The sequence below is a fragment of the Canis lupus genome, chromosome 18, assembly GCF_048164855.1.
Source record: "Canis lupus baileyi chromosome 18, mCanLup2.hap1, whole genome shotgun sequence".
Lineage (NCBI taxonomy): Eukaryota > Metazoa > Chordata > Mammalia > Carnivora > Canidae > Canis > Canis lupus.
In genome coordinates this window covers 49,246,890-49,269,744 of record NC_132855.1, presented here as the reverse complement: position 1 = coordinate 49,269,744, position 22,855 = coordinate 49,246,890, and the positions used below count along the sequence as shown (strand labels likewise).

Here is a 22,855-nt window from a genome sequence, read left to right as displayed (position 1 = left end):
GGTCTCTCATGAAGAAATAAAAAAAAACTTCAAAAAAAAAGAAGAAGAAGAAGAAGAAGGAGGAAATTGGCCAAGACTTTGTTTTATTCTAAGTGTTTCTGTTACTTTGATGATTAAGGGAAGATAGTTGAAGATTAGCAACATGTATAAGAGCCAAAGTATGCATGGGATGTGCTATTCCATTTACTTTTGAGAATCCACTGAGCTGAGAACTGTATTACCAAATTTCAGATGAGAAAATGGGAAATATAAATAACTTAGCTAGAGTTGCACATCCAGTTGAATAATGAAAGCATGATTCAAATTAGATTCAAACTGACTCTAAACCACTGCTTAAAAACTTACATGTGGGAACCAAAATATCAAATATTTTTGGTAGAACCCCTTCTCAATGGCACTTCTGGGTCCCTTAAGTGTTTATTAAATATATTTTTAGTGATGATTTTTGTTGCAAAAGACACAAACTACATTTTTATTAGCATGACATCAATTTCTGGATTTAGAACAATGTCAGCCTAGGCAAACGTGACTACTATCCTGAAGCCTTTTACGATGTTTAAATTGCCAAGGTCTGTGAAAGAAGGACTCATAGTGGGTAAGAGAAGCACCATATTGGAATAGATGGCTTTGCAATGAGTTAAGAACAGTTCCATTTGCCTCAGTCTCTGCACCTCCCATGAGAAGCCACATCAGGACCTAGTTTTGCACTCAGTGAGCTCAGGTGGGGAACAGAAGCCCAGTGTGAACCTTAGGCTGGGACAAGGAACTTTGCATTTGGTCCTTTTCAGTAGATCGAGTGACCAGTTCATACCCTGAGGTGACTTCTTCCATTGATTCAGATAATTGCTTAGCAATCTGTCCTTAATACATTTCTAAGCAAAACAAACAAACAAAAACACCCACAGGCTTTGAAATCAATAATTTAATATGTAGATGTACATACACATATGTTCATATAAAGACTAAAATATACAGGTCTAGTTTGAACACAAACATTCCAGTAAGGAAGAGGACTGCACTGATTTTATTCCTGGATCTGGTTTCTTAGCCAAATCAGGGCCAAATAAAGCAATATGCTCTTGTTTATGTTAAGTGACATACATAATGTCTGCTTATGCTACCTTTTCAATGTATTTCATAAGAGAAAAAAAAAAAGGTCCTAAGTTTCATCTTTTCTTTAAGTGACTACTCTACAGGGCACACAGTTCCATTTAAATTCAATTATGTCATGACCGGATACTCTGATAACCTGCTAAAACCAGCAGGCATAGTGTTATTAGTGAGCTAGAAAAAGAGAAAACCCCAGAGCAGCTGTCAGCCGTCTTTGTTCCTCTACAGTCGGCTCCTTCGTATCCCTGATAACAGTGACAGAAAAACTTCTCCTCCAACGCTTCCAGGTCCATATCAGATGCTTTTCCTTTCACAATAAATTCTCCATCCTTGGAGGCCTCTATGTGGTAACTTGCAGGGTTCAAGTGCAGGTAATCAGGAGCTTTCCATACCTTCCTTATGCATCTCCCATTACTCCTGCACAGGTGAATGCTGCACACCTCAGCCGCTCTGGTCACATTGACTATGTAGTGTCCTAAGTCAGAACTCACATACTGCTTCACCTTTGTACAGTTGCCCTAGAAATGTAGAAACAAATGGGTTTTAGTGGGTTTTGGCACTAATAGGATTAGAGCATTTGGGCCCACGAGGCAGTTCTTTGGACCTGAGTGAAACCTAACATTTGGCTCCTGTTGTTGATCTCTTAGGCTCAGATGCTGCAACACAGGGAACCTGATCAGGAAAGCTGCAAGGAGGCACCTGGGTGGCTCAGTTATTGAGCATCTGCCTTCAGCCCAGGGTGTGACCCCAGAGTCCTGGGATGGAGTCCCACATCAGGCTTCCCACAGGGAGTCTGCTTCTCCCTCTGCCTATGTCTCTGCCTCTCTCTCATGAATAAATATAATCCTTCCAAGGGAAAAAGAAAAAAGAAAAAAGAAAGGAAGCAAGTCCAAGAGGCAGGAGATGGAGAATAGGTTACACTAGGGCTAAGCAACTGAACTTGTCAATGGGTCCCAGAGTCAGCATATGATGACCTTGCCTTCTTTCCATTTACATCTTTTTTTCTCCTTCTGGCCCCCCACATTAATGGAATGTGAAAAAAAGAACAAACCCAAATTAGAAATCATGCCAGAGTTGCTGTCCTCTGGCCACCTTTCAGGGTTGTGTAGGAACCTGAATTCTCATATTCTACCAGTTAATTGTTAAGTGGCAACCTGTAGCTTCCTAGATTTTCCTGTTAATTATGTTCAAATATCAACTGCCCTGGATTCTGGACATCTGTACACAATTGAAACACAGGAAAGCCTGGAAGGCTGACTGGGTCATTTTTTTGTGGTTCCGATTATGTGTTCTAAACAGAGGCCACCTGGTTTGTGCACTCAGCTTCCTGATGGAGCTCCTCTCTTGAGCCGCATGGGCTGGGGGAGGGAATGTCACACCTAGAGGGTCAGGAATTGATTCTCCCTACTTCTACCAAATTCTTATATTAGACAGAGGAAACTTTAACCTTAAATTGTCACAGTTTCATGACAGATACCTTGACAGCAACAAATTGAGCCTGTGCAATCCTAAGAATAATGTCATATCATCATGAACTTGCAAAAAATTCAATTTAACAAAAAGTGTTGAGGATATGAGCATTACAATTCCAGGCAAACATATCGTATTATAGAGATATAAACAAACAGCATCTGGAAATACAGAAGAGGCTGTGACTAATGTGGATTGGGGAAAACTAGAAAGACTTATTAGGGTAAATAATATCTGAGCTGGGAGAAATTTGAAAAGAACTATATAGGTCTCATTTTAAATGCTATTAATTTTCAGCTAACTTCTCCATAAAGAAAAAATAGATTCAATGCAGAGATTAAAAAGTTACCATATGTTTCTTCTTCTTCTTCTCAAAATAGGATATGACACATTGTATGTAGTAGTTAAATGCAAGGGCTCCAGTCAAACTGTAGTTAATTTACCCTAGTTGGATTTCCTCTTTTGTTTCATTTATAAATAAATAACCCTACCGCATTAGGGTTATTATGACCAGTAAGTGAGCACATCCAAAACAAAAAGCAATTAGCACACAATCCCAGCACATAATAGTCTACAAATGTCAGTAATATGATTACTATCTTAACAAAAGTTAATAATACTATTGAGCTCCTTCTATGTATTAGGCACTGATTTGGACTTGAAGTCTAAAGCTGGTTTATTGTGGGAGTCATGAGAGCTCCGACTGGAGTTAGCTATAAAAGAAAAGAGCAAATACTTTAAATAATATTAACTATACCTTCAAGGTACTGCCTTACCTCAGATGAAGTTAAATTCATGTCTCCCCAGATAACAATGCCTGCAGCTCCCAAGGCAGCACTTTCTCCAATAGTACTGATTAGATCTTGCTAGATTGAAGACAATAGAGTTCATTATTCATTTGGCTATAAAACAGCATGCCAGGGATTAGGATTCGAGGTTGAGTTCAATATAATAGGATGATTCCTTAGTTCTCAGAGTAAAATAGATATTGAACAAACCAAGGCTCAAAGTTATACTCCATATTCACATGGAAGAGCATACTAAATATTTTTAAGGAAAAGCTTGAATTTTTCCAAACAGGATATTATTTTGATGACAGCCTAGAAATAGCCAACAGAAGCTGTTTAATCAAAGTCAACTAAGGCCACATGCACACAAACCAGCCATCCGTACATGACCCAGAAATTTTTCTTCTCCGAATGTGAAGAATACCTTGCATTCCTCTTAGCTAAATTCTCTTCCCTGTTTGCAACACTCCCCTGAGGACTTTGCCTCCACAGGGACCCGGAGGGGGTTTGTGTCATTTGGATCCCAGGACGAGGCAAAGCAATACAGTGTTAAGGCCCTGCAGGCTCTAATTTGGTCTAGCCCCTTCTTAGGTGAGATAGGCTGGCTAGATGGGGCTAGAGCAGGGCATTTCCCTTGCAAGTGGGAGACCAGAGCCAACTGGAGTTGAGTATTTATTTCCCTCCCCCTGCCCCCTTCACTTAGGCTCTGCTAAGTCCCCAGTAGGTTTGGCTCTGGTTAAATAGTTTCTCCTGAGAGCAGACCTTGTTAAGAAGAACAGAATGTTCTTGAGTATTCAAAACAGTTCTTTTTCTCCTGCCCCTTGCTAGATGCATAAGAAGATTTTTCTCTGATATTCATTGTGAGCACCTGATAAGCTTTTAGAGGGAAAACTCACAAAAGTACATACCCACCCATGACTGAGTCCCCTGGAGTTTTTATTTCTCAGACTTGTCCTCACTGAGTCTCTAGCAACTCATCAATTGTAATTCAGATTTCCCTACTCTGGCAGTGGTTCCCACAGAGATTTCTGATCTAGTAAGTTGTGATTCTCTGTATTCACCTGTCTGCCTCTCAAATTTTGAGGGCAGGAATTTGTCTTGTGTCCTCATGAATCTAAAAATAGTTGATTTTTCTTTTTTCTTTTTTTTATGAAGCTTTGATTTTTCAGTCTGTTTAGTTTTTCACTTGTTAGGATGGAGTGGCAATGTCCAGGCTTCTTACCATGCTGAATCAGAAACTCTATATTACATATATTTTTTTAGCGTCTCAAATTTTCTCATTTGATTTTCATAATATTACAGCTAGGTAGGTAGGGCAGGTAATAGTGCCTCATTGTATATCTTAAGACACTGAGGTACTGAGGTCTGGATAGGTGAGGAAATTTGCTACTTACTGTTAAATCATTTTTGTAATCCTAACTATATGTGTTTGTATATACTTGTGCAAACACACACATACACGACTACTCTAAAGTGCAGATATCAGGGTGCTGGCTGGCTCAGCCAGTGAAACATATGACTCTTGATTTCAGGTTTGTTAAGTTCGAGCCCCACATTGGGTATAGAGATTACTTAAAAATAAAAATATCTTAAAAATAAAGTGCAGCTATCTTGGGGAAGATTAGAAATGGAAGCCATTATTTGTCATTTATGATTTGGTGTAAATGAATATCAGGTTTCAAAAATTTTGTGGGCATATTTTTACAGAGGGTATAGTAAAATGGTGGCTGAACTGATGGTTTGAAATATTTGGAAATACCTTCCCATTCAGAAAGTTTTCAGAATGTTACAGAATGATTCCTGGGCCTGTCAAAGAGAGCTGCTTCTTCTTCTCTTTTTTTTTTTTTAATATTTTTTATTTATTAGAGATACAGAGAGAGAAGCAGGCTCCATGCTGGGAGCCTGACACGGGACTCGATCCCAGGTCTGCAGGATCACACCCTGGGCTGACGGTGGCGCTAAACGGCTAAGCCACCAGGGCTGCCTGAGAGCTGTTTCTTAATGAGACCCTAACCTTTGTTCCTTATTTCCTTAGAACAGAAACATTTCTGAGGTTATAGCTACTCAAGGAAGCTTATCTAGGTTTATAGAATGTGCACAATGTACCAGTAGTCTAATCTTTCAATATGAACACTTCATCCTTTAAAGTTTATTTCTTTCAAAAGTAAATGTATTATCATCAAAGATAGAAACTTGTTTAAGCCAAATATAAAATGTAAAGAAGTTTCATAGAAGGAAGTAGTATTTAACTTTCAGTTCCAGGGTCAAGCAGTTCTAGAGAACTTTTTAAACCTCCTGGGTAGTATTGATTTCCTATCATTATTAATCATTTGTTGCTGACTTTTCTGGAAGTACAAATATCAGTTCACAATAAAGACTTTTTTTCTTACTGACCTCATCAATGGTGTCCAAGGCTTAGCATTTACCAAATCCCGATACATCTGTGCCTTTTCTTCCTCTGAGGATTAAGCTGTACTCCCTATATGCTCCATAGATACCTACTGGTCATACTAACATCCTCATCTGGATGTTTCCTGAGCCTTCTCCCTTGGGTGCCTCACAGTCAGAACATCTTTATATTTTAAGACACACTGATGAGTTGAAACTTGTAATGGTGGAGAAGGAAGAAATGTGATAAGCCCATAGTATCCAATAATATCTTAAAATACCACTATACCATCCATGTGAAAGCCTGAACAAGTCTCAACTCTTCTTAACATAGTAAGTTTACACATAATTATCCAAGTCTAACCACTAGAGTGTCATCTGCTTTTAAGTTTTTATTTCTATTTTTTTTTATTGATTTATGATAGTCATACAGAGAGAGAGAGAGAGAGAGAGAGGCAGAGACATAGGCAGAGGGAGAAGAAGCAGGCTCCATGCACCGGGAGCCTGACGTGGGATTCGATCCCGGGTCTCCAGGATCGCGCCCTGGGCCAAAGGCAGGCGCCAAACCGCTGCGCCACCCAGGGATCCCTAAGTTTTTATTTCTAGAAGTTTCCATCTGAGTGAGTAGAGTAGCAAGGGGAGAAGAAGGGAGAGATAATTGGGCCAAAAGTTCATCTATTTTAAAAGTTACGCTTGTGGTTTATGGGAGGTCTTTGGATACAATAGTAAAATAAATAGACTAAAACTTGTATTTGTAAGTTTTAACCTAGGATTGCAAAATCATGGACTGGTGATGAATTTATGATTGAATTTAAAAACTTGCACCATTCTTACCCACTTTCCATTAGCTATGGTCATAGAGTCAAGAATAAACCAGATGGCTAAATCTATAGATCCACCTACTTTTTGCAGATTTGTAATGCCCCTATGCCTTTAAAAAAAATTTTTTTTTAATTTTTAAGAACTATTTAATTGTGGTAAAAAGACATAAAATTTACTACCTTCACCATTTCTAAGTGTATAGTTCAGTAGTGTTACATGTGTTCACATTGTTGTGCCTCTCTTGTACCTTTTATCAAAACCGGTATTAAATAACATTAATAACATTAAAACATTAAAAACATTAAAAAGAAAATATTTTCCTCTTGATATTAGATGGTGAGGCCAGAAGCAAGAACACTTCCAATTACACTTTCACATGTGTGAGCAAACTACTCCATTTTAAAATCCCCTCTCTGACTTTCCAGCTGGTCCACCACAACCTGCTCCCAATAAAGGCCAATCATGAGGGAGCACCATCAATTGGGGAGGAAAGTGGGGAGGAGTTGTTCTTATTGCCTTCTAACCTTCCTTCCATACCATGTTCCTTAAAAGAATGATAAATAATTAAGATTCAGTTGGCATAAATAAAGAGTCTAAGTGGATGGTAGTTAAAGGAACAATTACGCTCTTAGGAAAGAGCATAATTGGGAATTCTTCAAAGAAGAGAATTAACAAAGAAATGTCTGTTTTAGGGGTATCTTGGTGGCTCAGTAGGCTAAGCATCAGCCTCTGGCTAAGGTCATGACATCAGGGTTCTGCAATCAACCCTGTATGGGGTTCCCTGCTCAGCAGGAGTCTGCTTCTCCCTCTCCTTCTGCCCCTCTCCCTGCTTGTGCTCTCTGTCTCTCAAATAAATAGATAAATAGATAGATAAAATAAATTTTTGAAGAAAAAAAAAAGTCTCTTTTAAGAACAGGATGGAAATCTCCCCATCTTTGCAAGGGATGTCTTACCTTAGAAAGAAAAAATAAGGGCTCATTTCTGTAGCCTAGCCTTGTGTAGACAAATATAGGCAGAGCATAATCATGGGATGTCATGGTGGAGATCCTCAGGGATTCATGCACTCGAAATCGCGAGAAGCGCAAAATGTTTTCATTGTCTTCAAGAGATTTTCTGACACCAATAGAAGGATATAAAGCAGCACTACTATTCCAGAGCCAAGAGAGCTCATTGTTTCTCAAAACTTCCTCTTCTGGGCATGACCCAGTATAATTTGGGGCATAAACATTATAATTGTGGCAATCAGGATATAAATAATAACCCCAGAGGCCCTTTGGTCTACTCTTAATTCCCAATTCGATGGTTTCCTTCATGAAAGCTTTTGCACTTTCTTCAAAGGTTGCTTTGGCTAAATATTCAATATCAGTAGCTGATACATTCTCTTGCATGTCAGAAATCAGCTTTCTTGACTTCTGTCTGTAGACATCTTTTGTGTTCCAGTTACGGGCCCACTGAGGTCGCCAGTATTCCCAGTCTATAACAGCCAGTCCATTGAAATCTTCAGCAGGGATGTAATAATTAATATCTTGGTCAGCTTTTTCTAGATGCACTTGCAAACTTATGTTCTGGGGGAGACCCCCATTAATGGGAACCCCCTGTGATGTATACCATGGATAGTATCCCAATCTGTTGACATAAAATATAGTGATATTTTGCCCCCTGGCCTTGGCCAGTGGGCTTCCAATAACCTGAAACATTTTCAAATTTAATCCTATATTGTATTTTATCAAACACTGATCCGTTGGGGCATTCCAAGCAGCTATAAAAGGTTTCCTTTGATAAATTGGAAGCCGGGCAGGTTTTAGAGAGGAGATAGACTTCAGAATGAAGAATATGAGCAGCCATGATGTGAGATGTATTGGTTGAACAACACAAAGCCTTAATTGTCCATCAGATAATACTTTCATAAGATAAAATCTTATCTTCTGCATTAATGTACTGTGGAAGACCTGTAGGGAGATGTAATTTTCTATTAGTGATAATTTGGAGGAAAAAATTTCAAATACTGGATGGATATTATTATTATTGGTATATATTTCTATTTTAAAGTGCTTTTTCTTTAAAGGTTTGAAAGAGGACTATACATAAATTGAGATATAGAAGCAAGGGTAGAATAGAAGCTTGCTTCTATTCAGAGGCAAGCAGTGCAATTTAATAAATATTCATGGAACTGGGATGCCTGGGTGGCTCAGTGATTGAGCGTATGCCTTCAGCTCAGGTAGTGATCCTGGGTTTCTGGAATCGAGTCCCATATCAGGCTCCCAGCTTCTCCCTCTGTCTATGTTCTCTGTCTCTCTGTGTCTCTCATGAATAAATTTTAAAAATCTAAAAAAAAAAAAAAAAGAAAAACACTCACAGAACTTCATGCCCTATGTCCAGAATATAAAATGAACAAGATGTGGTCCTTACCCTCAAAAAAAGCTCACGATTGAATAAAAATGTAGAATTATATCAACTATCATTCTGGAAAACTCATCAAATTCTGGGCACCAAGATTAAATACTTTACCAAATAGTCATCTCATTTAATCTTATAATAACTTTTTATTGTTTCATTAAGTAAGCGCAAACGTCCAGATGCTTACATAGGCTCCCTTGCAGCTAGGGTACCCATATGTGTTAGTGGCCAAGATCCATCCTACTCTAGACCTTGTGTGTGTGTGTGTGTGTGTGTGTGTGTGTGTGTGTGTGTGCCTTTCTTCCTACCCTAGACTTTGAATTGACATCTTAAGAACCAAAGAACCTGAAAGGTGGTGGTGCCAGAAATTCCCATGTCCAGGAGTGGCAGCTCCTGTTGGGGCATCCAGAACCACATATCCATGGTGTTGGTGTTAAGTGGCAACATTGTCCTCCTGGGACAGCACTTTTTGGCTCAAATCAGTGAGATTTTGTTTTGATTGGTTACAACTAGAAACTTCGACTGACATAGGTTTTTTTTCCATGGAATCTGTGGCTTTTGAGTATCAGCAAAGCTGCAAGCACTGCATGTTGTATGTAATCAACATTTTTCACCACTAGATGTCACCAGCTAAACTGTATAACATTTTTTAGGTCTAGAACACGGAGGTAAAACCAAAATTTAAAATACTTTACGAAAAAATAAATAAATAAAATAATTTATGAAAACTAGAAAATCTGAACAGACCAATTACTAAAATAATATGAAAAGCTTTATTCAAAGACATTTAAGGAGTACTAAGTAAATGGATAGATACAAAAATATCAGTTTTCAAGTGCTATGGAGGTAGATATTTTCTTCATCCATAAATTGAATAAATGTCTGTATTCCTCCATAGCACAAAGATGGGTAAGATTACCTCGCTTATCAACATATATGTTATACTGAAGGTATAAATTATGATTTGAAAAGAATGGTATTTTCTTTTTAAAAGATTTTATTTATTTGACACAGAGAGAGAGAGAACACAAGCAGGGGGATGCACAGAGGGAGAGGGAGAAGTAGGCTCCCCACTGAGCAGGGAGCCTGATGCCGGGTGATCCCAGGACCCCGGGATCACTACCTGAGCAGAAGGCAGATGTTTAACCAGCTTCACCACCCACGCGCCCCAGGAGAATGGTATTTTAAAGGGAATATAATTTTATGAATACGATAAGAATCATGGTCCTTAAAAGTGTTCCTTATCTTTGATTTTTTTTTATAGTCTGCCTCAAGATAAGAAAAATGGATTTATCTGCACATGTGTTCATCAATAGGGGAGAAAAAGCTTTCGCTAAAGTTAAAATTCACTTTATGTTAGAGAAGGCTATATATGTATATATAAAAATCTAACCTATCAGAACACTTTCTGCTTTGAGTTTTATTCAAAACATTGCTTTCCACTGATTACTGTTTTCCCTTTGGTCAACCCCCTCATTACTGCCTCAGAAATCCTCGCCCATTCATTACAAAGTTACCAAGCGATTCTCTCCTCCTTATTCCCCAGATTCTGGTGGATGGATGGGAGGTGCACTTTCCATGGCAGGTGGTAGGCAGAACTCCTTTTTTTTGTTTAAGATTTTATTTATTTATTCATGAGAGACACAGAGAGAAAGGCAGAGACACAGGCAGAGAAAGAAGCAAGCTGCTGGCAGGGAGCCCCATGCGGGCTCGATCCCAGGACCCCAGGATCACGACCTGAGCTGAAGGCGGTGCTAAACCACTGAGCCACCCAGGTGTCCCTAGAACTCCTAATAAAATGTGCAGCTTTACACAACAAATACAAGCAAAAAAAAAAAAAAAAAAAAGAAAAAAGAAAAAGGGCAATTCAGTGCCTGCGTCACCTGTTTGGTCTCAGCTTTCTGCTTCCTGCGCGTGCAGGACAGGGTGCTGGTGCACCTTCTGTCATTCACCTAATTAAACATAGCTCGCTGAGAGGAGATCCCTTCACTCGGCACCTGTCAGCAAGTTTTGGGGTCCCCTGCCTGCACTGTGCAATCATTGGCTGGCTGCTTCTCCCACCCTCCTTTCTGCATCAGGGAACCTCCCCATGCCTGCCCTTCCGAACGTGCCCTTGGCCTCAGGACCGCTGTGAACCACTCAAATCCTCACCGCCCAGCTCCACCTGTCTCTTGTCTGCGCAGTTACACTGAACCAGGAGTCACCAGTAGCAACACCCTTCTTTGCTTCCTTACAATCATCCTGGGAAGGTTTGCTTCTTTAAGCAAATCTAATTGGTGGAATTTTAGGAAGCGTTGGGGGCAAGATATCGGAGGTGGGGATAAGTGAGGAGTTTCACTTGGACGTCACCCCTAGATTTTATCACCTAGTTTTCTCTTTGTGGGAATAGGGTTTGTTCTGGGAACATATATGAAGGACTAGTTCCCTTCCTTCACCATGGAAAGTTCTGTGAAGGTATTTTGAAAGCCCCTGAACAAATGACTCCCAGCAAAGTCTCACAATCCTGAAAACCCGAGAGGAAAGGGAGGTAGCTTTCTCCTCAAACCCCTCCCGCAGTAGAAAGAAGAGCCACCATGAGGAAGGCTTAGCTGAAACTGCTCTGACTTGTTTAGCCCACTAGTGGGGAATGTGACAAAGATAACAGAAAAGGGGGGACTGCCTTACATTGAGCAGGCCTCAGTCCTCACCCCATTCCGACGTGGAGGATGGTGAAAAAGGGGGGTCCCCTGTGAGACAGGCCCGACATGTGGACATACAAGAGTCTGCAGAGAACAGAGAAGTTTCTATCCTCTCCTTACACCTATTTCTCCAGTCACTCCTTCCCCACAAGTGTGTAGCTGCTTGTGATACATTTAAGGGGGAAAAACAAAAGCAACATCCAGATTTCAGAAGCTGGAGGCACTTAGAGCCATGCCGTGTTATTCTCCTGTCAGACTAACAATTTCACAGAATACCAACCTCAAACAAGTTTGATCTCAGGCTGTGACAAAATGAAACAAAGCAAGGCCACGTTTTCATTTTGCCCAAGCACAGATAAAAACAAGGTCAGGGGATCCCTGGGTGGCGCAGCGGTTTGGCGCCTGCCTTTGGCCCAGGGCGCGATCCTGGAGACCCGGGATCGAGTCCCACGTCGGGCTCCCGGTGCATGGAGCCTGCTTCTCCCTCTGCCTGTGTCTCTGCCTCTCTCTCTCTCTCTCTCTATCATAAATAAATAAAAATTTAAAAAAAATTATAAAACAAGGTCAGCGTGCCCCCCATATGATATCGAACATCCCTCTCTCTTGCTGAATGAACAACTGCTGTTCTTTACCCAATTATAGATATGCTCCGGCTTTTTGACAGCATCCAATGGACCAAACATCCATTTTCTTAGACCCTCTGCCAGATGACCCAACTAAAACTGAAGTTCTATTCCCAGGCTCTTGCTGATACCCTCTTACTGAGAGACCTCACAGTTCCTCATGCTGCGCATTTTCCCTTGCTGTAACATGTAATAAACCCAACTCATTCAACTGTAGGTGTGGTCCAGGTAGTCTTCGGGGCATTGACACCTGTGTGAAGGCAGTAGTTAGTGTTCAAGAAATATTTATTGAGCACCTATATACCAGGTTTCCCACGGTAAGTACTAGGAATACAATAGTGAACAAAGCAAACAAAAAACCCTGCCCTCTAAGGTTTAAACCTTTTCAGGGGAGACGAATGATAAACATGATGAGTACATAAAATGTATAGTACATTGGAAGGTTGTAATGGAAAAAAAAAAAAAGCAGGGATTCATTGTAGATGGGAAGGCCTCACTGATCTACAAGAGAAAAGAAGTAAGCCTGAAGGATGTCTGAGAAAGCATGGGAGGCACGTAGGTGCAAAGGCCCTGAGGCAGGAGGATGCCTGCCATGTTTGTAGAACTTCAAAGAAACTGGTGGCCAGGTAAAAGAGAGAAGTAAGTGTGAGGGTCTTGTAGAGCTTTGCTGGGACTCTGGCTTTCCTTCTAAGTGAGATGGGAAAGAATTAGAAGGTTTTGAGAGAAGAATGACCTGGTCTGAATTGGGTTTAACTGGATTCCTCTGGCTGCTGTGTTAGGCAAGCCCAGAAGGGAAAGAGCACAAAAGAGAAGCAGCAGGAAGCCCAACAGGAGGCTCTTGCAATAATCCAGGATAGAGATGAGAGTGCTGCAACCCAGATATTCAGAATTTTACAGTATTTGTATCAATCACCAGAAGAGAAATATAATAATATTATAAATCTATAAATTAATCCTGCTAGTTTTGTTTTAATTTTGACTGCAACTCTAAATTCTAAATAGATGGAAGACTCTGGGAAGGCTTCTAAACATATACATACCCACACCCATCTCAATGTATTGGTAGGAGGAATTAATTTTCCAGATCTACAACTCTTGTTTCTTTTTTTCATGATATTGAGATTTTGTTATCAAAACTTTAAGATGCCAAGTGTCTGCCCCTAAATCAGTAAGATTTATTTATTTATTTTTTAAATTTATTCAGAGAGAGAGAGAGAGGCAGAGACACAGGCAGAGGGAGAAGCAGGCCCCACACTGGGAGCCTGACACGGGACTCAATCCTGAGACTCCAGGATCGCGCCCTGGGCCAAAGGCAGGCGCCAAACCGCTGGGTCACCCAGGGATCCCCCCCCAATCAGTAAGATTTAAAAGAGTATCCTGAAGGTCATGATCCCTAAGCGGGGATCCCAGTGAACCCCATTTTGGGGAGAAATTTAAAAATGCAGTGTTTTATTTCCAAGCCTTTCAGGAAAGGTTTGACCAAAGTGAAATTTTGTTGCTAGTAATACAAATATATGCATAAATATTTATCAGAATGGAAGATATAGGGACGCCGGGGTGGCTCAGCGGTTGGGCTCAGGTCATGATCCCAGAATCCAGGATCGAGTCCCACATCAGGCTTCCTGTGAGGAACCTGCTTCTCCCTCTGCCTGTGTCTCTGCCTCTCTCTCTCTGTGTCTCTCATGAATAAATAAATAAATCTTAAAAAAAAAAAAAAAAAAGAATGGAAGATACAGCAGAACCACTTAGTTCAAAGCTGTACCCTCAGCTCTGTAGAGCTAATTGCTGACCTGCTTTCTAATAAAATCTCATTAAAGCAAAACCAATAATAGGCATCTATTCTTTCCTTTAAAGGATGTTACTGCCTTAGTCATTGTCAATTGACTTAGATTGTCAATCAGTGTCTTCTCCTAATGATTAAGTTCTTCTCTCATCAGTATTGTGAAATATCAATACTGTGAAAGCTGGATGTTCCAGCAGAAGAAAAAAATATACTGTAATGGATAGAAGTTTCTCACTTAAGTTTTCCCCATACATTTATCTTAAAAACTTGGTGCCAATATCTTATAAACTTGGTTTATAATAGAATCCACTATGTGATAATGTCTCTTTAAGTCCCCAAATTCATCATTATGTACTCATTTTATTACAACTCTATTTCATGCCTTTATCAAAGAGCACGATATCCCTCCATCAGAACAAATTTTAAAACTCCTGGATTATCTTGATTGTATGAAACTGCTTCCCTGCCAGTCTTCCTAAAATATAAGCTTAAATTCTGTTAAGTACATAAAAACGACTATTTCAGTGTCACTCGTGCTAATGGAAAATTCACCCTTCGGGGGGGAAGGCCATATTTTTTATGAAGCAAGAACAATTTCTGTTTTGAGAAATGTGATCTGAAAGAGAATGTAATTGTCCTTATGCAAGAGTATATACTTAGTCTTTGTCAAAAAGTTATTACTTTCCTTTAGGACTTGAAATTTCTTGCAGCCAAGATCAACAGCTTTCTTGGAAAAGCACACAAAGTCTTAGGACCACATTTTGAATAAAATGTTCTCTCTGTCAACCTGTTTTTAACTAAGCTCCTTAAAATAACATTAGGTTGATTTGAATCTTCAGCTTTCTAATTAAAGTTTTTGAACTGTAAAGCAATCTAATGGTTTGTGAAATGTTAACTTAAGTCCTTTCTGTGTCCATAGTCAAGATGATATTTGAAAACACCTCCTTCCTCCCAAGATATGAGCCAAGCCACTGACTGGAAGAGCTGGGTGGCAGACCAGGCAGGGTACACAGGAACTGGGAGCGGAGGCCCAACCTCAGGCCTGAGGACCTGAGCCATATTTACACAGGAGAGTTTGATCTGCGTTCTCCAGATACTAGATGGGAATGTCAGGGTACAGGGCTGGAGTGGAAGGACAGGCACACGAGAGGCCAGAGGTTGTAGCCAGATCACAAAATTTTGATTTAATTTAATGGCGTAATTTCATATTCTGAGTCCTGACAGCAATACCTTGGGGGAAATTAGGGTTGGCCTGGCTTTCCAGCTGGCACCCATCTCTCTGTACGGCATACATATTTCAGCCAGGTAAAAATCTGAGCAAGGTGAAATATGCAGGCATAGACTCCAAACTGTTTGTAATGAGGAAAGAGTAAAGAACTATGATGTATTCCCGATGGAAACAGATAACTGGAAATTTCTGTCTGAATTACAAATGCATAAAACTTTTTACTTAGAAATTCTGCTTCTATGTTATTCATAGTAGCATTGCCTATAATTATTAAGTTGAGAACAGATGGCCATTATTAAGGAAGTGGTTAAACTGTGGATTTCCACATAATGGAATACTATGCAATTATAGCAAAAGATGAAGTTGCTTCTACATATTGATATGGATATTCATGATACCATAATTATTCTTTAAGGTATATTTTGTTTTATATACATATCCGTACACATATTTAACATTTTTAAAAAGCGAGATGTGTATAGAATGCCGCCATTATTTTTCTGAGAAAGGAATGTGTTTATATTTATTTGTGCATGCATATGCATGTAATTTGAGTACTAAGGAATGCATCTGGAGGCACACTCAAGAATTATGTTGCTTGCCTCTAGGAAGGATAGCTGGTGGTAGAGGGAAAGAGTAGGTGAAATTTCTTTGAGCGGCAACTTCTGTTGGGATTTTGTCCTATGTTAATGTACCAGTTATTCAAAACCATTGTTTGAATTAAAAAACTAGTAAAGTTCTCTTGAAACAAACAAAAAAGGAAGATACAAATTGATTCTGACTTTAAGGAATCAGGCTTGCCTTCCTAAAAAGGTAACATCTGAGTTGGCTTTTATTACAAAGATTATTTCTTTATAAAGTTATTTGAGAAAATGCTATGATCTGCTGAAATCTGGCAAGAAATGCCCTTTTCAGGAAATAAGAAAGCCCCCTCCTCCTTTTTTTTTTTTTTTTTTTTTTTTTTTTGTAGTGGAAGTGAATACCATCATCCAGTTTTAAGTTACCACTCTATTCTGACATGTGGCTAATTACAGTTTGGTTAATTATCTATAGTAATGAAAAACTAATGGGGTTAATGGTTTAGGAGATGCTCAGTAGAAACACAGAAGATAGGCTTGAAGAAAATGATTAGTATTATTACGCACCACAAAATGTGGTACACAACATGAGTTTGTTACTTATTACAAGTAGAAAAATATGCTGTAGAGTAATAGGCCTTGTCTGATTGTAAACAATGCAAAATTCTAGTTAGAACAATAAAAGTGCCTGGAGAAATTGAATATGAAAAAGATGCTTTGGTTCTCCTTACTTCCTTGACTATGTATTAGTTTCAATTATTTATCTAGCATAATTTTAAATTAAAACTCAGGTAGCTGCATTTTACCTATTCAACTTCAGATCATTTTTCCTTGAATTTTCCTAAGCACTTCAATTCCATTATATTTTATCCAATTAGACTTTTTTGACAAAGCTTAAATTCTGACAGTTTTTTAATTCTTCAGATGTTCACGGCATTATTTTTTATTTCTTTTTATTCTTCCTCACACTTTCCTGTAATAAATCCTTTCTCAACTCTTACTGCTTTTAAAAAATTCTGCTCAGCTATCCTTTTGTGTTATTTTACAAGACAAAATAAGGAAATTTCAGTGTAATATAACAGAAGCCAGTATGTAGCAGAGTTTAAAATCTTAGACTCCATGGGCAGCATGGGTGGCTCAGAGGTTTAGCGCTGCCTTCAGCCCAGGGCCTTATCTTGGAGTCCTGGGATCGAGTACCGCATTGGGCTCCCTGCATGGAGCCTGCTTCTCCCTCTGCCTGTGTCTCTGCCTCTCTCTCTCTCGCTCTCTCTCTCTCTATCTCTCATGAATAAATAAATAAAATCTTTAAAAAAAAAAAAAAAGAAAGATAAAAACTTAGACTCCAGGGCTAGTTACCATCCAACACACTAGAAAAAGTTTCATGGTCTTACCTATTTAATTTTAATTTTTATTGTTTCTAATAGCCTTTCCTGTGTGTCACAATACTGTCTTTTGGGGGGAGTAGTGATGATAAGTAATGATAGCATTTTATAAATCCAAACACAATATAGATGTCTATTCTCTGCCAATGAGCTGAAGTCTTGGCTGTTGAAAATTAAAATTTCATTTTAATCTTTAAAATGTATGAATATGGGATAGAATATTGCCCATCACCCTTCCCCATGCCTCGCTGCAACTCTAGCCCTCTTGCTGGCATTTTCACACAGGACAGATTTTCTATTCAATATGCCTATCTCTCTGAATTGGATTGCTCTCGGACATATCATCACTATGGTCTAATCTTCTGGTATTCAACTGAATTACACCTGAGTTTGCAGTGCCCTTTGGCATTGCAACTAATGTTTCCTACCTGAAATATCTCCATCAACTGTTGCTAAACTTTATGATAAACTGTCAAGCTCATCAAAATTAAGTTATCTGAAAAGATTGTGGCATATAATAAAAATAAGAGCCGGTGAAGTCATGTTCACCTGTATTTTTTTCACTCTTTAGGTTTGGATCTTGTATAAGGAGCTACAGAGCTATCTCATAGCTCCTTCTAAGGCTAGGGCTTTCACTCCAGGTACACCTGCTGGATGAATGATGCGCTCTTGATTGCAACTGACCCTGCCAGTTAGGCTAATTTCCATCAAGTTTGAATAATAAATAATACGTATTGTTGTGCAACCAAGTGGATTATGCTTTGTTTCTTAATAAAATAATTATAAACTGTTGAAACACCAAAGATAGTATATAACTAATCAACAATTTGCATATATTTTAAACAGATCATTAGAGAACGTGTTCTCTACTTTGGTTGCCCATTCATAAGAGATGAGAACTCTGTTACATTTGGAGATTAATAAAGAAAGCTGAGTTTCTGCAGTCATGAAAGTTAACAATAACTTTCAATAACAAAACAATAGCAAACAATAACAAAAAGTTAACTGAGTTTCGCAGTCATGCAAGTTAACAATAAATATGGCATAAGTACTTTTTCATACACAGACTTTAATTTTTAAAAAATAAGGCTATTTACTCAAGGCCATAATTGCATGCAATCTAATTATGCAAACCATATACCTTGAAAATATTAGGAAATAGATTTTAATTTCCAAATGTAACCTTGAGAGGGTCTCCTATGAATGGGGAACTGCAGAAATGTTCCACTTGCAGGTTCTGGGTTAGACTAAGGATGCAGCAAGGTTGTTCTGGAATGCCTATGACGGAGGCAGAGCAGTGCCAGCCTAGAATAAGAGCCAATTCTGGAGCCATCCAGTAGAATATGTCTAAGATATAGTGCTCCTTGAAGAGTAGGATTTTTCAAATATACTTGATAAGAGGGAAAATGGAATTCATTCATTTGGACCTATAATGAACACTAGACCGGTGCTCAGGTGAAAGGCTTTGTTCTGTCAAAAAGACAACTGGAAACTGTTCCTGTTAGAAATTCACAGCATTTACACTTCTATTATACATAGAAAAAGTCAAGGAATGTGCTAAAACCAAGGACACTAATATTTCAACAAACAAGTAATTATAGATGATGATGTAAGTATAAATATAACTCTACTGAACTTGATAAAGATTTTTCCAACAAAGAAGCTTATTGCTAAGACAATATGGTATACATTATAATTCTCAAAAAAAATCATAAAGAATATGAAACCTGAATCTTTGCACATGAATTTTTTATAACTTATTTTCTAGTTTTTCTTAACTTTCTCCATTTAACACCATTTCAATTCTTTGCTTGGGACTCCACTTAAATGTTAAGAATCTGTGAATACTTCAGCAAGATATCTTTCCTCCGTCATCAAACTGAATTTACAAACAAGGCTGAAATAAATCATGTAACTAAACTTTCTTAGCTATCACTACAATGTGAGTAGCTACCTGTAAGATAAGTACCTCAATTAACAATGGTTCTAGACTTAAGTTAATTATTCAGGAACTGGCAAAGGTTTTAGAGACACCAATTTTATTGCCTACATTACCTTATTCAACTCATAATTTTTCAAATCTTTCACCTTACCTTTGATATATGTAGCCACTGAAGTAGACAACTTTTTTTCCCCATCATTAGGAGATTTCTTGACTTTAAGATTTCCTGTCTCTGGATCAAATGGTTTAAGATTTATCTTCTTTTATCATTTTGGCATTTGTTCTTTCTTTTCTGGAAATCTAAATCTACTTATCTATGTATATATCTTCTTCCCAATTACTGAGAGATTTTCTTATTTGAAGTGCTGTTGATTGTCATCTCTAAGTATTCATCCCATTATTAGTATTTGAAAACAAAACTTAAAACCCATTTGTGTAACCAAAAAAAAAAAAAAATCCATTTTTTGAACCCTTTTAAATGCCATATATTTCCTAAAAACTGAATTTCCTTTTCTAAATAACAGTCTTCTAATATTGCCCATCATGGTAGTTATGATAATAACTATGGAACATATCTTTAAAAATATCCTTCATTAAAAATTGAGCAAAAATAAAATCGATTTTATCCAATCAAGAAATGCACTTATGTTCTAAAGAAAATATTTAGGTATATAAAGTTAGCTTGAGGAATTCCTCACAGCTATGTTATTAAAAATATTTTAAAAATAGTGTCTCTTCTGTGGCTTATTTACAGTTAGTTTTCTAATCTACTTCAGGGAATACATTCTGATATTATGAAAAGGTAAGTTATTAGGTTATAATAACCCAACATACTGCAAAAAGCTACTTTTCAAAGAAATTGTGCATGTAGAAGAGAAATAAGTCTTTAATAAGAATCATTTTCAAATATAAATTTACAACAAATAAAAAACTAACTGAAATTTAACTTAAACTATCAGTGACAGATATATTTTGTAGAGTGCTAGGTTCATAAAAGCAAGCTCACATTTTGAAAAGTAAAGTATATAAGAAGTAAATAAGTTAGTCCAGAAAAGAAATTGGGGTATTCCAAGGAACAAAGTAAGTTTCCTTCTAACTCCCCTAAGAGAGCATATTTCTAAAAATAGTCCTTAAATTTTTCCCAACAGGATAGAAAGTATATTTTACCTTTCTTTTGTTCTCCTGCTGGCTCTTTAGTCACCTGATGCCAGGCAGAGATTGAGTGGCAAAGGATGCCCTGTGGTGGTTCAGAGAAACATGTCATTACAAGGGTGACTCAGTCCTCCAAGTTAAACTGGAGGCTTGCATTAAATCTCTTTAAAACCAAACTCAGACTCTCTTGAAAGCATATTGGTAGAAGTGACAATTGCTTTCTGAAAACACCCAACTTAAATTCACTGACTTAAGAAAGAAAGAAAACTTTGATTGAGACTTTAGTTGGAAAATAGAGAGGTAAAGAAAACTATATTTAAAAGATTTCCAGATTAAAGAGAAAAAAGGAGGTCAAATCTATGTGTACTACAATATATATTATTTAAAAAATAGATTCTAATGAGCTGTCTTAACCCTTAACAAGGCATTAGCCATCATCCTGAGTAAATATAACATTAATTTACTAGAACTAAGCACATGTGTTTACTGCATCATTTTCAGCATATGCCCTTAGAAAAGAATATAATATAAACCTGAAACAAGAAGTGGTGAGATGATCCAAAGACTGAAAACATGAAATTGAATCAGAAATTTAAATTTTAAAAAAAAATTTAATTGCAGAGGTATGAACTATTCCTTCCTTTGGAGAGAGAAATCCTAAGTGCAGAGATAAGAGATCCCAAAGATGAAGTATGTTCAGGACTCATTATCAGAGCAATCAATTAAATATTTCTTCTGGTGTAGCAGAGCCAGTCAGACCATTCAACTTCACAGAGTATGTAGAATGACAAGTAGCAAAGGTGTTTGACCTCAAGACATTTATTTTTATTTTATTTATTTACTTATTTCTTTTAGTGATCTCTACACCCCATGTGGGGCTTGAACTCACAACACAGAGATCAAGAGTCGAATGTTCTTCTGACTGAGCCAGCCAGGTGCCCCATGACCCCAGGACATTTAAATATAAAGATCTTCCTAGGTAGAATTCAGAGTTTAGCAATTGGACCAACTACAAAAGCAGAGATGAACTGGTCTCCCTACTGGGCCTGAAGGGGATAAAAAAAGAAAGGCTATTCAGCCCCTAAAGAATTATACTCTTCATCCAGGATAAGTTTCTCTTTACCTTGATAATTATGAGGGTTCCTTCCAGACTTGCCTACTTTCTAATTACATGCTCCAGACAGAATCTGATTTGTCAGATTCTGAACATGCCTCAGCCCCTTTCACTGTCCACATGCAGTCCATTCTCCTATCCCACATAAGAATCTTGTTAAGTAAATATGCCCAGAGAAATGGGGGGATGGGAAATCCCTGTGACAGTATTTTTTATCATGCTGGTCCTTCATAAATAGAAATAGATGACCAAGGATCGCCAAACATTCAATACACATGAACAGTATGGAAGAGAAGAAATGAATAAAGGGAACAACTGATCTTAGAGACAGTGGAACAGAATATTACACTTAACAACAGCTACAATTTAAAAAAAAATCCAATTGATATTCTCAGAGAGATTCAGGAAGCTATCAAATCCACAAACCAAAACAAGGCTATTATGAAAAAGGAGTGATTTCCTTCCACCCCCAATAAAGAGTTCTTTGGAATTAAAAGTATGATGAAACTTAACTAATATCCTAGAAGAAAAGGTGGGTGAATCTATAATACAAAGGAAAAAAGACAAAGACTCAGAATCCTGGAAAGGAAAACAACATCTAGTGTAGATCTGGACCTAAGATCCATCTAATAGTACTTTCATAAATGGATAGAGAGAATGGAAGAAAGGAAACCATGGAAAAATAATGCAAGAAAATTATCCTGAGCTAAAGATAAGAGTCTAAATTAAAAGGGAAAGCTACAAGGCCTTGAAAGAATATCTCTAATTTAAAATGAAGATGATGACGTGAATTTACTGAGGACCAGAAAGTATAATGACAACATTCTGTTTCTGAGATGAAGACACACATTCCATCCAATTGTGGTGTGAAACAATTAAGACACTGGAAAAAAAACAAGAATGTGATCAAAAAGTTTGTGTTCAAAGAAAAGGTACTGTGATTTTTGAACGATTAATGAGTGGTAAGAAACAACACTTCCCTGAAGAGACAAAGTGTCATTGTTCAGGCTATTCAGGAGAGAGATGGATGCTTTTTGGGTTTCTAATGGGGACTACTTATCATCTGGGAAAATATGTTTCATTTACTAAAGTGATTTGTAGTACTTATAAGCTATTTTTATTGCTGTATCCTTTATTAATGTCTCTTGATGAATTATCATAGCATAGGAATAGAGTTAAATTTTGATCTTTTACAAGGAAAATAGAGAGGTGCATGTTTGTCTTTGGATTGGACATAATTGATGACTTCCCATCTTTATGAGATAGTTGACTAAGTATTATAGTTTGGAAACCCAAAATTATGTAAGTCAAAATAAATTACAACAAAGCAAAATATTATAGTTTGTTTTTAACTTGAGCAATTTTTTTTTTTTTTTTACAAAACAAAATTTTGAAGAATC

The 22,855-nt window shown here is 37.8% G+C and overlaps 1 protein-coding gene across 2 annotated transcripts; it reads right to left on the bottom strand.

Moving 5' to 3' along the window:
* Positions 1-907: 907 nt before the first annotated feature.
* LOC140609176 (hyaluronidase-4) lies at positions 908-20,794 on the bottom strand. 2 transcript variants are annotated; one of them, XM_072784421.1, is made up of 4 exons: positions 20,357-20,794; positions 7,532-8,527; positions 3,357-3,446; positions 908-1,628 (listed from the first exon to the last, which is right to left on the bottom strand). In XM_072784421.1, exons 2-4 carry the CDS (start codon positions 8,507-8,509, stop codon positions 1,227-1,229), a joined length of 1,470 nt encoding a protein of 489 aa, XP_072640522.1. In that variant the 5' UTR covers positions 8,510-8,527; positions 20,357-20,794; the 3' UTR covers positions 908-1,226. The 2 variants fall into 2 exon arrangements, 1 of the variants encoding a protein (XP_072640522.1); XR_012011111.1 differs by lacking the exons at positions 7,532-8,527; positions 20,357-20,794 and adding an exon at positions 3,793-4,449 and having other exon boundaries at positions 1,581-1,628.
* Positions 20,795-22,855: the final 2,061 nt, after the last annotated feature.